Source organism: Dromaius novaehollandiae, chromosome 7 (genome assembly GCF_036370855.1).
Source record: "Dromaius novaehollandiae isolate bDroNov1 chromosome 7, bDroNov1.hap1, whole genome shotgun sequence".
Taxonomy (NCBI): Eukaryota; Metazoa; Chordata; class Aves; order Casuariiformes; family Dromaiidae; genus Dromaius; species Dromaius novaehollandiae.
The window spans coordinates 36569670-36583522 of NC_088104.1; the positions used below are offsets into that span (position 1 = coordinate 36569670).

At 37.2% G+C, this 13853-nt stretch overlaps 2 protein-coding genes across 11 annotated transcripts in view; one reads left to right on the forward strand and one right to left on the reverse strand.

Annotated features, from left to right (window-relative positions):
• KCTD18 (potassium channel tetramerization domain containing 18) lies at positions 1-10445 on the reverse strand. Of its 5 annotated transcripts, none has more exons than XM_064515193.1 (7): positions 10128-10445; positions 9348-9464; positions 7846-8009; positions 6713-6906; positions 5468-5562; positions 4923-5025; positions 1-3586 (listed from the first exon to the last, which is right to left on the reverse strand). In XM_064515193.1, the coding sequence occupies exons 2-7, from the start codon at positions 9421-9423 to the stop codon at positions 3052-3054; spliced, it is 1167 nt and encodes a 388-aa protein (XP_064371263.1). In that variant the 5' UTR covers positions 9424-9464; positions 10128-10445; the 3' UTR covers positions 1-3051. The 5 variants fall into 5 exon arrangements, with proteins under 5 accessions (XP_064371263.1, XP_064371262.1, XP_064371260.1 ...); XM_064515192.1 differs by having other exon boundaries at positions 7846-8057; XM_064515190.1 differs by having other exon boundaries at positions 9267-9464.
• SGO2 (shugoshin 2) overlaps positions 9881-13853 on the forward strand; it is a 27352-nt gene continuing 23379 nt past the window's right edge. For 5 of the 6 annotated variants that reach the window (XM_064515182.1, XM_064515185.1, XM_064515180.1 and 2 more), the window contains exons 1-2: positions 9881-9969; positions 10583-10666. The gene's annotated coding sequence lies outside the window, so the exon portion shown is untranslated. The remainder of the gene's footprint in view (positions 9970-10582; positions 10667-13853) is intronic. The other variant, XM_064515181.1, reaches the window with a different exon arrangement.

Below are 13853 nucleotides of genomic sequence, written 5' to 3' on the forward strand. Positions count from 1 at the left end.
TTTATGAGAAAAAATTTAATGCATCCAACTAAACTGGTGATACATACTTCATCCCTTAGAATGCAGCTATTAGATACTAGTAATCATTAAATTACTACATTGAAGTAATTTTCTGAACATAGTTTCTTCTATAATAAATGATAATTTTATGAAGATAAAAAGTAAGCCACTGTCAAGCACCGTTTGACAATGTGTATAATCCTAAATGCAGAACTATAGCTCACATTCAGTAGCTTCCCCAAGCAAACTGGTATGAACAGTGTATCACAGTTTATCAGCGCAGATGCATTACCAGATGGTACGTCTTCAGTTGAATTAGACAAGTGTAACATTAGGAAAACTGCAGACTTTCAAGAAACGTGGGAACGTGCAGTTTTGAGGAAGTTTCAACCTGCAGGAGACTCTCAGACTTGCAGAATTTCGGCTCCTTGTTCCAGCCTCTCAAATAACACAGTCTCTTAGCCACAGTAAGGGATAACTAGTCCTTGGACTGGCATGCTTCACTTTTCATTTGTTTTCAGTTATTAGCCTCACAGAAAGAACATCAAGTGCAATTTTACTTCTACATTTTAAAAGGCTTTGGATGCATATAGTATAAGCTATTTTTACAGACAAAATCACTGTGAAGGTTAATTCTATTCAACTATCATGAAAGTGTTCAACATCAGTCCATCAGTTACGAGAAACTATTAGCCAGCTTCATGGGCATAAAAATATGACAAAAGTGCCTACTCATACATTAAAAAGGCCATGTTTGCACCTCATTTAGTTTAAGAAAAAAAAAATGGAATCAAGTCTGTAAAATATAATAGTAATCTTGCTCTACCTTTCCACCACAGCCATTCTCCTGTTCCACCTACTACTGAGTCAAAATTTTAGGGACTGCGCTTTTTGTTTCTTCTTTTCTTTTTTAACCGCAAGCCTATGTGTCTAGCACAATGAAAAAAAATCATTAAAGCCACTGAAAACTCTGTGGGCCACTGTTAATGCAAATGACATGAAAGTTTCTTGAAAAATACCGTACTACCAAGAAGATTAAATAAATACTGAGCTAGTGCCAACTCAGAGAGTCCTATAGGATTATTCTCAAAACTTTTTTCTTGTACATATGCAAAATAAGTCCATACTTTTTGAGAGCTTTAGTGTGGTTTTAAAGAAGTCTTTTTAATTCATCATATGTTGAAGAGGAAGGAAATCAGCTTTAGGAAACATTGTAAACTCTTCAGCTATTCAGTAAGTATTGAAGTAAAAGTCACCCAGCAAATAGGTTATTAAAAGACTGATTTTCAGTAAGACTGTTCTGAAAAAACAAATTTCACATACTTAGTGTCAGTAATGAACTGCATGCACAAAAAATAGATTACATTATGCTAGTATCTTTCCATAATCTTTGTCTTTTTCTTACTTCAGTGAAATTTTTTTTTCTTTTTTTTTTTTCTCTGAGTGGATAGGAAGAGCTTTGGGGCTGTTGTTTTTTAGATTAAAAAAAAATCAGTTTAAAAATTCAAATGGTAAGCTGGCCTTCAGTATACAAACCAATAACCAAAAATTACAGTACTGCTCACCCTTACAGTAAATATTGTTCATTGCAAAGTGTCTCTTTAAAAAAATGTTAGTACATGAAAATCTGTTTTTTTAATTGTGCAAATGAAATTTCAAGCCCTGGTGCTTATGAAGAAAAGCCTGAAAATGTGATCTCTTCTAAATGACCCAGAAAGTAAAACATTTAAAGAACCCTTCTGTATTTCTAATAGTCTCAGGAATTTTAAGCCCATTTCATTTTGGCAATGTGACAGGTCTTTTCAACATTTAGGGCCAGCTGTATTTACTGTGTTGAAAAAGCAAAAGCAGTAGCAACAAAAAAAACCCCAACTTCTAAGTAACAAATAAAGGCACAAAAAAAGCCTAGTTTGAAGAACTTAAAGCAAATGTTAAACAGCATTGGTTTAAACAACTAAAAAGACTTTTTAAAAACAATGAACCAAAGCCTGCTTTCCTCTGCTGACAGAAATACACAGCATTTCTTCACTTCAATGTCATTACTCAAAATATACCCTGGTACAACTGAGGACAGGAAGAAATCCAGCATATCCTCCCTCCTCCTCTGGGGAAAGGAAGAGTCATTTTATCTTTCTTTAAACCTGGACACTAATGTTACACCACTTTGCTACAATGAGGTTGCAATTGTCCCCTCCTTATGTGAAAGGAACTACGGAAGGACACAGTAATGCCAGCCGCGACTCAGACCTGAAGCCTCCCTGCAGCTGCAGAAAACATGGCCCGCAGCCATGTGATCCATCAGAACGCCGCAGCCGGACTGCTGCCAGCAGCAGACCACATCCCATTAGCAAAGTAGTACACATATGTCTCAGGCCTATGAAAAAGCTGCCTTATTACTTGCTGGCATGCTTCTCCCTCCCTGTATGTATTAATTTTCTTGCCATGTGCAAGCAAAGGTGGTCTCTTTAATTGCTATTAAATAACAGAATGGTGACTTTTCCTTTCCAAAAAGTACCATCAAGTGTACATTCAACTTGTGAAATCTTTGCAGCACTTCATATCTCGCACACTTGTGACAAACTTGTATCTGGTACTACTCATTATTATCTATTTTCCCCAATTTAAATATATGGATTAAGGAATTTAACTCTAGATTCAGGGGGTTTAACGTTAACTGTACTTAAAGTTGATGAAAAGCTCTTTTATGCCATGTGCATACTCCCTCTAAAAAGGTTAGTTGTACCAGTACAGCCTGACAGAAATACAAATATGAGATACCATCACATTGGACTGCACAGCGCTGTTTTGAGGTCTTTTTTAATCCATGTTCCTTCCTTCCTTCCCAAATCCTAAAATATATTTAGAAATAAAGCAACACTTTATTAAAGCAACAGTGAAACAATTCACTGCCCATTTAAAACCATTTCTCCCTACTTTTCATTTTTTTCATCATAATTGTCTACCAAATCTTTAAATAAATGATAACATGAGATCATTATCTCTTTGACCAGATGATGCCAAGCTATCCAGTCTTTCAATCTGAGTTAAAGATTATCCATCCACTTTATCATTCTTAAGCTTAATACTAGCTGCTGATACAGCTGATTCTTTCTTGTTTAGTACCATAGAAGTTGTAGGAATTTCAGGAGCAGCACTGTCCTGTTCACTTGTTATATTGGACATTGAAGAAGATGACTGAGATGGCGTCACAACAGAAAGTGGAGTTCGCTTCAGCTTTACTACACGGTTGTTTGCGGGCTTCCTAGATGCTGAGATCTTGCAAGTCATCAGACACAGCTGCCCGCTATCAGCCCTCTGCCTTCCACCGGATGCCTGAGAACTGGTGGGCACTGTTGTGCCCATCGTGGATACAGTTTTAGAAGCTACTTTGTGCAGTGCCAAACTTTCACTATTGGGTTGCTTTAGAGTTACCACAGAACCTGAAGTGTTGCAAGCAGCTACTTTTAATGAAGCTGAATTCTTGACTTTGATATGGGTACTTGTTGAGGGACCTGAGAATCTAATTGGCTTGGGACCAACTTTACAGGGTAAACAGTCTTCCTCTTCAGTAAAGTCGATTAATCGTCTGTAGAACAAAGTACTTTAATTAAAGAAACAAACTAGGTACTTTAATTATTCTTTTTATAACATCATTACAAAACGGACCATCTCCAACAGTCATACACAAATCTAAATTAAAAAAAAAATTTTTTTCCTGTTCCAGTATCATTCATGGTTCTCAACTGTTCATGACTGCAATCAGGTTTGACTCTATATCAATAGTACCAGCATTGTCTTTTACTTATGTAAGTAGCATTACATCTTAAAAAATGGTAGGAGATAATGTGCACAAACTGCTAATTGAGAATGAATGAGAAAGAAAGCTGGACGAGTTGTAAGACAGAAAATATTAAAATAAAAAGCTACAGATTCCATCAGATATGAAATACACTAAATACTAATCTGATGCGTTTTACAAGACCTGAGTGCAAAGGAACACAAGACTTACAGTTCCACACTGTGTAATCTGAAAACAGATCTCCCCTCTTTCTCCCTCCCCTGTTTATTTCAAAAATAAATGATTAAGGATAACTTTCAAGAAACTAGTTGGAAAAAAAAATACTGCGCAAGAAGTCCTACAGAGTCTCAAAACTGGCAACTCTAAGTGGCACAGGTAGCCAGCATTTTTAAAGTATTACACAAATGCTGTTTCTCAGTCTTGGCATAGGAAAATGGACAGATGCCAGGAAGATGTTAATTCCTCAAGGAAATAGATGATGCCATAGAAATCCAGGTCATATTAAAATAGCTGATCATAACATCAGAAAATCCGAGACCTGACCAAACAAGATCTACACTGGATGCAGGTCAGAGGGATAATCAGTAAATATATATGAAAATTGTTTTTGGAGCGGTGGGGAAGGGAAATAAAGGTAGCTCATATCAAGTGGGTAGCAGCGCCTGCAATGGCCACTTTTATGTAATTATTGAAAATGGAGGTAGAGTCAGAAGTATCACTGTAAAACTGAAAAGGAAATATTCTAGCAGAAAAGGAATAAACCTGAGACCAGTTAATATTTTAAATAGTTTTCAGTTAGATTTTTTTTTTTACCAGTCCATTTAACTATGCAATACTGCTTTCTACATTTTGAAATGACTCTTTCCCACTCTGTGTTTTCAAGCCTACAGAAGTAGAATAGAATAAAGACGACCCTTCAGCAGTCTAAACAAAGGTAATCAGTTTCTATCAAGGTCAAATCTGCAATTATGCTCTCAAGGATTACAAAACATTTTATAAAAATGTAAATGGAAACAACACAGAAAACTCCACATTCATAATTATTCAGAGATCTAAAATTACACATAAAAGGGATTGTGCTGTTTCCTGTTTAATTTTAAGCCACCTGTGCAAATCAGCATACCTTTTATGAACTGGAGGCATATGATGCAAACTACCTTTCAAAGGGCGTTCTTCAAGAGTCCAACATTCAATCAGCTCCTGGGGCACTCTCCAGTAGCTGACACCTGCATTTCAAAGAGACATTGTATTGATGAGCTGAGAGAACATAGCCAACATCACATGTGCATATTCCATGACTAAATAAGTGCATTTATTTTATTATGTAGAATTTCATCTCTGAAACTATGCTGACACGTAGCTGTGCTTACAAGCAACATGCTGCTCAGGGCTTCCACCATAGTGCCTGGTGCTAGCAGGCTATCACCCTTGAATGTGATGGCTCTCACTACACCTATTTATTCATGTCAACTCATGTCACCTTACTGAAACATCACTTAAGACTTTTCTTTTTCAAATAACCACTACTATAGGATATTTTACATCATGTCATTTGTTGAATGAGAAAAATGTACACAGTTTTTATTATAGTCCACTGGCAAATAATTTTTCTTATTTTTCTGTAAAAAGTACTACTATGGAAATGGAAGAAAAAAGTTAATACTCTACCTCTCCCTTCCCAGGCATCAAAAGCATCCATCATCTTTTTCAGTTCAGTGACTGAGTAATAGCTCCAGATGTATTGGACGTTATTTCCAGCTTCTCTAGAAATATTGTTTTAAAGGTAAAAGTTATATGGTAAATCTAGTTAAGTCCTTAAAAATAACACTGAAGAAATGTATCATTCGTTTTACTAAATTCTAATTCTAAGGACTTATTAGTAAATGTTTTGTAAAGTGGATATGAAAATGTTACCTAAACTTAATTTTAGTTTGTATAAGGGATTCTATATAGCCATCCTCCTCTGATCTGTGTGCCTGTAAAACACCTATTGCTAAAAATGGGCATTCATGAAAAAAATGGGTGTTCATGAAACAATAATTCCAGAATTAATGGTGTAAAGTCTGTCCTCCTAAATCTCAATTGTATACTGAAAGGGAAAACACAGTAGGAGGTCAATCACTACCTGTTCAAACTGCTGAAATATTAAAACCTCTTCCTTACTCACAGTCAAGTACACATCTGCGACTATACTGTGGGACCAGGAGAAAGACAGATTGCTTCCAGACACCCTCAGGTATAGGCCCACTACTATCCTAAAAATGCGTTAATGCTATGGTACAGATGTACATGTCCTTTAAAGAATTACAAACGTTTCCCTTCATCTTCACTTCTTTTCTGTGTCACATATTTCTTTCAGCTATCTTAGAAGACTGCCAATTACAATTCTATTAATTACTACCAACTTTGTAAATATTTTTTGAACTTTTTCTGGATGGAGATTCCTCTCCTGTATTTAATGTAAGTATTACCCTAAATTAAAATGTAATTTCAAAAGGTTGAGACATTTTAAATATAGCAGTTAAAACATATTGAGAACTTACAGCAACTGCATGCTAGCCACATTTTTTGGACTCTAATTTTTGTACTCTGTGCTTAGTTTTTATCTTTTCTTTGTTAAATTTGAATATTGTATTAGCCAGGTGTTTTCCAAGTAGGAAACTATACTATTATACTATACTGAGTATAGAATAATGCTACATTATGCTAAGGAAAATAATACTTAGATATTATTACTATTAGTACTTAATTAATAGTATGCTATTAATTATTGCTAATTATTAATTATTGTTAATTATTAATTATTGCTAATTATTAATTATTAATGTTAATACTTTTTAATACTTAGGTATCATACTTAAGTGTTCATAGTCTCACTTCATAGTGCTTTCAAGTGTCTGACAGCCATCTTACCTTTTGTAAATGTTTTTGCTATTAACTTTCCTTCCTAGCTCCTTATTAATTGCATCAATCCCATCAGCTCTTGTTGCATACACACCAACAATTTTACTTTCACAGCTTGCTCCAGAAGTATTGAGATAGTGTAGGACCCAAACTGTAGGCTTGGTGCAGACTAAATCATAAGAATCGCAGAAATCTAACAGAGCCTGGCAAAAATATAAAACACAAAACACTAAATATGAATAAGCATAGATTATTTTTAGTTGAGTAACTTTCATATTTAAGTTTTCTTAACTGTATTTGTGAGTTCTTTTAAATAAATAAAAGACATAGCTTATCCAGAATATTATATACTGTATTTCTTATCTGATGTCAAGGGAAAACATTGAGAATCTACAAGAAATCCAGAGAAAGGCAACAGAAATGCTTAAGGACACAGGAATTCCCTAATCTGAAGAGAAACTTAAAAACCTATGGATGTTGTATGCCTTTCAAAAGGAGATGAATAAATTGGAACCTAAAATATATGAAACAATAAATTACTTAGAGTCAGGATTAATACAGCCATACCTGTTAACATGAGTTAATTTCCAAACAGTTAATTAGTGTTTAAGTAACAGTACTCTAGAATAGACAACCTTAAGCTTTTACATAATAGATTCGTTTCTTCTGTCCTTTCTTATTCTAAAAGAAATGGCAAAGTATGATTTATCTTTCAAATTTTAGGATGTTTGCAAAACTGACAGAAAGATGTCTTATGAAGGGATCAAATCTGATCTCAAGTAAACTTTGAAGCATAAATAGGAAACTACACAGTGTCATTCCTACCATGTGAGTTTTCACAGGAGACTTCCATATAAAACTGACAGTGAAGTTTAAACTGTTGCTGTTGCAAATGTTGAAAATTAAGTTCCAAACACCTGACAAGAGAAGGACTAGAACAATGAAAGGAGCTGATGTCCTTAACTACTGTGACTGTATTATCAACTCCAAGATTTCTAATCCTAAAGCTCTGAGCTAACTGGTGATTTAAAGTGGCAATTAGAAAGTGCTAATTTGCATATACTGTAGTTTTAGTATCCGATGTTAATGAACAGTGTGGATTATGAAGTACGTCTTTAAAAAAATGTAAGAAATGTCAAGACCTTTTTAAGTTCTATGTTTGACCTTAAAGAATATGTCTCCAATTCATTGGCCAAATGGTCAGACAGACTGTATGGATAAGGGACGCCAAAATAATCTGCCTCTTCCTGCAACGCAATTCGAATTTGTTCATCTTCAGGAATCCGAACTTCTCCATGAAGATAATCTAAAAGATATTTAAATAGGCTTCCATCTCGATCAATTAGACAAGCCCCTGAAAATATAAATAAAACAATTTAAAATATTGTTTGCAACAAGTGAAGGCAGACTTGTCACATTCTGCCAAATCATCAGGTAAAGTCTTTATATAAACTTCTTGACTAATTTTACTGAGAAAGAGTAAGTATACTTTCTCTATTCTCTTAAAACTACTACTTTGTTGCCCTGGAATACTTGGTAAATCTGAAGATAAAATTCTAATGCAGTGAACATCTCTTGCCAAGTTTGGAATTTCAGTGAAACCACTGATCTGCATAGGACTGTGCTCAGGTATAATCTCACCTGTACTGTGCTCTGTTTAAAGGGCTAAAATCTAATTCTAGGTGCATTTTCAATTCTAACTTTAGATAAAACTTTTCCCACTCTTGCAGGAACTTTCTCAGGCTTAGGTGTCACTCATTTAAAAGAGTTAATGGTAAGATCAGCTCTAGTATGCATCTAGCTAAATTTTCCTGGAAATTGCTCCAGTTCTACTGTATTTTTTATTTGTTTTTCCCTCCTTTGCTGCTGGGCTTAAAAATCACTAAGGAAACTGACCACACAAAATAGCCACTGGAACTATACACAGCTGTATAGAACATGCTGTTCACTGCAACTGAAAGATGGTAGCAAAGCCCTGCCCATAAAAATGTTAAACATTTCAGATATTTTAAATTATCACAAGTGACCAACAAGGGATTGCTATTCTCCATCAACCACAGTTTTAAAACTGGACAAACCAGTAGGGCTTCTGAATCACAAACAAATGTCAAATTTGACCCATGAATTCAAGCTTTCATACCAAGCCACAGCTGTCAAAAATTCAGTCCTTACTGATAACAAAGCATCCTGAAACAAAGATAAGAACCTAATCTCCTATATAATGAGCAACAGAGAGCAGGATGCTCCTGAGGAGTAGGTCATAAACAGGACTTAAATCAAATGCCAAGTATTCTGCCAGCTTCATCTGTATCTGTCTATTTTAATATTCATAGTGCAGTAGTATATTCCAAGGCAACAGTCCAGTCAGACTGGGACAAGGCAGGGCTAAGCAGCATACAAACGTGTTTGCACACAGGAGTAATCCCGTAGAATTCACACCACAATGCTGCCTCCAACTCAGAAGACAGATGATACAAAACACATGTAAAATGTATGTAAAAGCATGTGTTTGCCATGGAGCTCCCTGATCAGAATGCAGTATTTACAGCTTAAACATATTTACCAGATTCATCCACTTTTAGAGGAAAACGTCCGCTAAACATTGAAGCTAGCATCGAATCCTTAAAGCGGCATAAAGACTCACGCCTGGCTGTGTATATACATCCTCGCACATTAAGTCGAAGAATACCGTGCACCTCTTCAGCCTTGCCTTCTTCCATTGCATTTGCAAACGATGATGTTAACTATGAGCTATTCAAACCTGAAACACATAGAAATACATTTAATGCCAATCAAGACCGAGCATGTTACACACAAGACCTAAATGTCAGTTCAGCTCTTAACATGTTTTGCAATACTGCATATCAGCTTTGAAAACAGTCCTGAAGGTGTATTAATGCAAACTGCCAAAAATTCTACACCTCACTATAAAAACCCAAGGTATTTTACTTTGCTAAAAAACCACAAAGGCTACTCTCTTGAGGCAGGTGGCTAAGCAGAATTTCAGGTGGTCAGGATATATTATGTGCAGATAGCATTGGAAGGACAGTGAAAAAAAATTAATGCGTTCTGGGAAATCTTGCTGGGAACACAGTTCAACGTACTAATAACGCAGCAGTCTTGTACTAACAACAACGTGGCTTCTTTAAATCCAAGCTTTGAATTAGGGCTGCTGTAGGTAGTGTTTGAAGCAGTCACATCACTAATGTCACATTTCTGATAAATACTCTTGCGTCTGTGCTGAGCTCCGTGCTGGATGGGTGCAGGTAGGAAAAAAACTAGCGTAAGAAAATCAGAAGCAAATCTTCCAAACGCGTCCCTGGCAGAGGCGCTTTTGGGAGCAGCAAAGGGCTCCCAGTGCCCGCGCGGGGGTCTGCGGCGGCCGCTTGCAGCCCTCGGGCGGGGGGGGCGGGAAACAACTTACTGCAAAAGCCGAACCCAGGCAGAGACGGAGCCCTCCGCTCCCGGGAGGCCGCTCCGGGGCCGCCCCCCGCCTCGGCTCCGGGCTGCGCGGGGGGGGGGCCGGCAGCAGCGCCGCGTTACCTGCGCCGCCTCCGCCCGCCGCGCCGAGGCCTGACGGCGGCAGGGCGGTCGCGGCGCCGCAAAATGGCGGCCGTGTGGCAGGGCCGCGTCCCTCTTGGTGTATTTTCTCTGGTTACTAGCGCGTGTTTACTCGAAATGGGCTCGATTCAGCTGCTGCTTTTGCGGCCTTAACAACAAGGGCTCAAGGAAGGAAGGGAGGGAGGGAGGGAGGAAGGGTGGGTCCGCCCGCCCGCTGGGGTTACGCGGGGGGAGGGGGGCTGCAAAAGGCGGCCTGGGCTGCGAGCAGGCGGCCTGCTGGGGTGTGCAGCTCGCTCTGTCATCTGTCTGGTTTTATAGGACTATAGTGTCACACCTGAAAGCCCCAGGATCAAGTGAGCTGATATTCTTTGAGAATGGGGAGAGGAGAGGGAAAAAAAAGAGGTATGTTTTAGGATAAAATTGGAAAATGGGTGCTTAACCCTTTAAAGATGAAATACAGTTCTCCCAGCAGAGTGTAGCTCATTTTCTGAAAATAGCTAGATTAATTCCACATTTGAACTTGGTGTGTTCTTAAGAGGAGTAGATCTGTCTGTTTAGGCCCTAGAAGTACTATATATATAGCTGAGACTGTTTGAAATACACAATGCTGTTTTTAAATCCCCCCCCCCCTTTGCCTCCTACTATGGAAGTATTCACTGTTTAGTTAACTTATGTGAATGCAGATATTACAGCTTTTAATTTGTTGACCTGTTGTGAAATACAGCTGTTTGCTGCTTCAGACTTGTATGCCTTTTTAAGGCATTAATAGTTTGCTCCCAAAAAAGCATGGATAAATGTAGGCAAGGTGTTTCACCTTCATACAGACAGTTCACACAGACATGCAGAAACAGTGTCTTAATAAACTGTATATGTCTGTAATATGGTTGCTTGTTCACCAAAATGCATTTATAAACAATAGGTGAAAAAAAATAGAGCAAGATTCTTGTTATACTTCTGTCTCAGACTCCTTATTAAAAATACCCAGAAGCATGGAAAATGGTTTTAAGACACAACCTTACTTTCTAAAAAGTGCTTAGCAAATCCTACTCCCAAAGGAAAATACTGCATTCTCACAGCATTACATCTAAATTCCCACTTAACTATGTAAGCAAATAACACAAGATTCTGAGCTGTTTTAGAGATGAATTTATTTTCCCCCATCTCATACAATAAGATTATATACCTATAGATACAAATGCCACATAACTGTAGTACTTGTCTGTAAAGGTTAACAGGCTCAAGCTGTGGGTTTCTGTGAAGTTTACTTGGAAGTATGCGAGCTGACTGTATATCTAGAAAATACAACAAAAGATAATCAAACTCCAAGTGTTAACAATGCACTTTAATTATTATCTAAAGTCCTGTAAAATCCAGTTATTTAATTGTACAATACATATATCAAGAAATGTATCCATATTTACCTAACAAATGGACTCAGTTATGCATCTATGATTCCTATTGATTTTCATTTTGTATCATCATTATTTTTTCCACAGTGTAGGCTTTGTAAGATATTTTTAATGCTCATTCTATATTTTATAGATATTGAAAATACACAGTTTGGGGCCTATACCATGTTGGGGATGTTTTGTTACATATTTCAGCTAATTAAAACTTCAACCACAAGCTCATTTACTAGAGGACCAAATCAAAGGGTGTGCAACAAACAGTCATAGAACAGCTACAGTTCCAAAGATAACATATTTTTGTACGTGCTCACTGTATAGCTTGTTATGTTAAAATATTCTGGTCTAGCAATCTGATTTTGAGAATACCTGAGGATGCATAGGCTACTCCATTTTCAATTAGTTAGGACCATAGACTCCTAATGCAGACTTCTTCCAGTCATGAGTGAGGGACATAAAAGGAAAGAGCCACCTAAATCATGTTGCACCTGGTCCTAATAGGAATATAAATTCTGTTTGGTACTGTGTACTTTTTGAGAGATCACTTACTCCTTAGGCCTGGCTTCTTTTTACCTTAATGCTAGTTTGGATTAGAATGGTAGTTAAAGCTACAGTAAATACTTCACGTTTCACTTAGCAGCTAAGCATGCTGTAGTTGCAGCAAAGAAAGGAAGTGGCATGCCAAATGCTATGGCTCCTGCACCTTCCTTGAGCTGTCCTGTGCTAAGAAAGTACCCAGAACCCATGTCAGAGCAGATGCTGGAAATCCTGGCTGGTAGGTTCTTACCAGAAAGACAGAACAAAATCTGTTATTGAATTAATACTTCATTAGGTACTAAGCACTAAAGAAGCTTGCAAGTTACAAACATGCTGCTGAATACGATACAGACCAATAACTGATGGATGTTAGACTTTCTGTAAAAGAAGTGGAAACAAGTTTAATTGATTATTTTTGTGGAATGACTTGTTTGTTCAATGGGAACTTTACTGCATGTTGTTCTTTATTCTTTGCTGAAGTTTAGCGCTGGGAGTAGTTCATATGTAGCAATTGCAATTTGAATGTGGCCATTGTTCTCAAATGTTGCAGTATACTTTAAGTTACAACTTCCAGTCTTTCTCACTCTTTAAACCATTCACCCTATTAAGTTGCAGTTTCCCATTCTTGCCTTCTCCTTGAAGTTGGCTTGTTGCTTCCTCAGAAAGTCTGAATAAAGTTCCTTCATTTTATTTCTACATTAGAAGACCTGGAGGAATATAAATGCATGATCTGTAAGTTTTGGATCTCAGATTAAAACATTTGAAGTATTTTTACTGTTTAAGCTTAGTACAGCATGTACTTGGTATAGAGGTGTGCAGCATAACTAACCTGCACAAGTAAACTGCCTTTCTGTCTTTTGGGCTGCATGTTCTCGGGAAAGGAATGCAGGGACTTTTTTTTTTTTTTTTTTAACTGGTTTCCCAGGGAAGCCAGATTTGTACACTCATCGTGTGTATGTTTGTGTTTCAATTAACCAATTTCAGTCAAATTTGGCAGAGGGGAAGAGAGTATTAAGAAATAAATTTTCTTTAAGCTTGTGCAAGAAAGGGAGTAATTAGAGGAAAACGTCTTATTAATACCATAATTTCAGGAAAAACTATAATATGAGCACCATTCTTGCTAGACATCAGAGCATCTGCAGGGGCACAAGCTGTTCTATGTAATCTACCTGCCAGAAGCGCTTTAATCATATCTCACATTTTAATCATAACTCACACCCCAGGTGATTAATTCTGCAACTAGAATTTTTCTCTGAGATGGAGCTGCTGGTATCTAATAAGACACAAATTCAATCTGACTTTTGCCACATGGTTAGGGCTCTTAAAACAGGCCTGCGTCTGCCTTCCGTTCACTCATTCTCTTTTGTGATGTCCAGTAAGTTGTGGGATGTGCTGCAGCTTTTGTCTGCAAAATTTAAAGGCCAGTTGTAAGGTCCCAAATCACTGAAAACCAGACTTCTGCTGTAAATATATACTTAAGATATGTAGGCTGTGGAATTGGGCAGTGCTTTTGGCTCTCCTTCACTTTGAGCAGCTGGCAATTAAGTGTAGATTTGTACATGTAAAATACAGTGCAGGAGTCACTCAGCAGAGTTTAAAGGAAAGTATGACCCCCTGTGGAAACATGATACTTAATGTTTTATTTT

Excerpts from the sequence above, each read along its gene's own strand:
- KCTD18 (XM_026105513.2), bottom strand. The coding sequence starts at position 9,423 with ATGGAAGAAGGCAAGGCTGAAGAGGTGCACGGTATTCTTCGACTTAAT. Across the intron at positions 8,058-9,266 it reads TCTAAAAGTGGATGAATCTG|GGGCTTGTCTAATTGATCGA; the intron begins GTAAATATGTTT and ends TTATATTTTCAG. Across the intron at positions 3,587-4,922 it reads ATGCCTCCAGTTCATAAAAG|ACGATTAATCGACTTTACTG; the intron begins GTATGCTGATTT and ends TTTGTTCTACAG.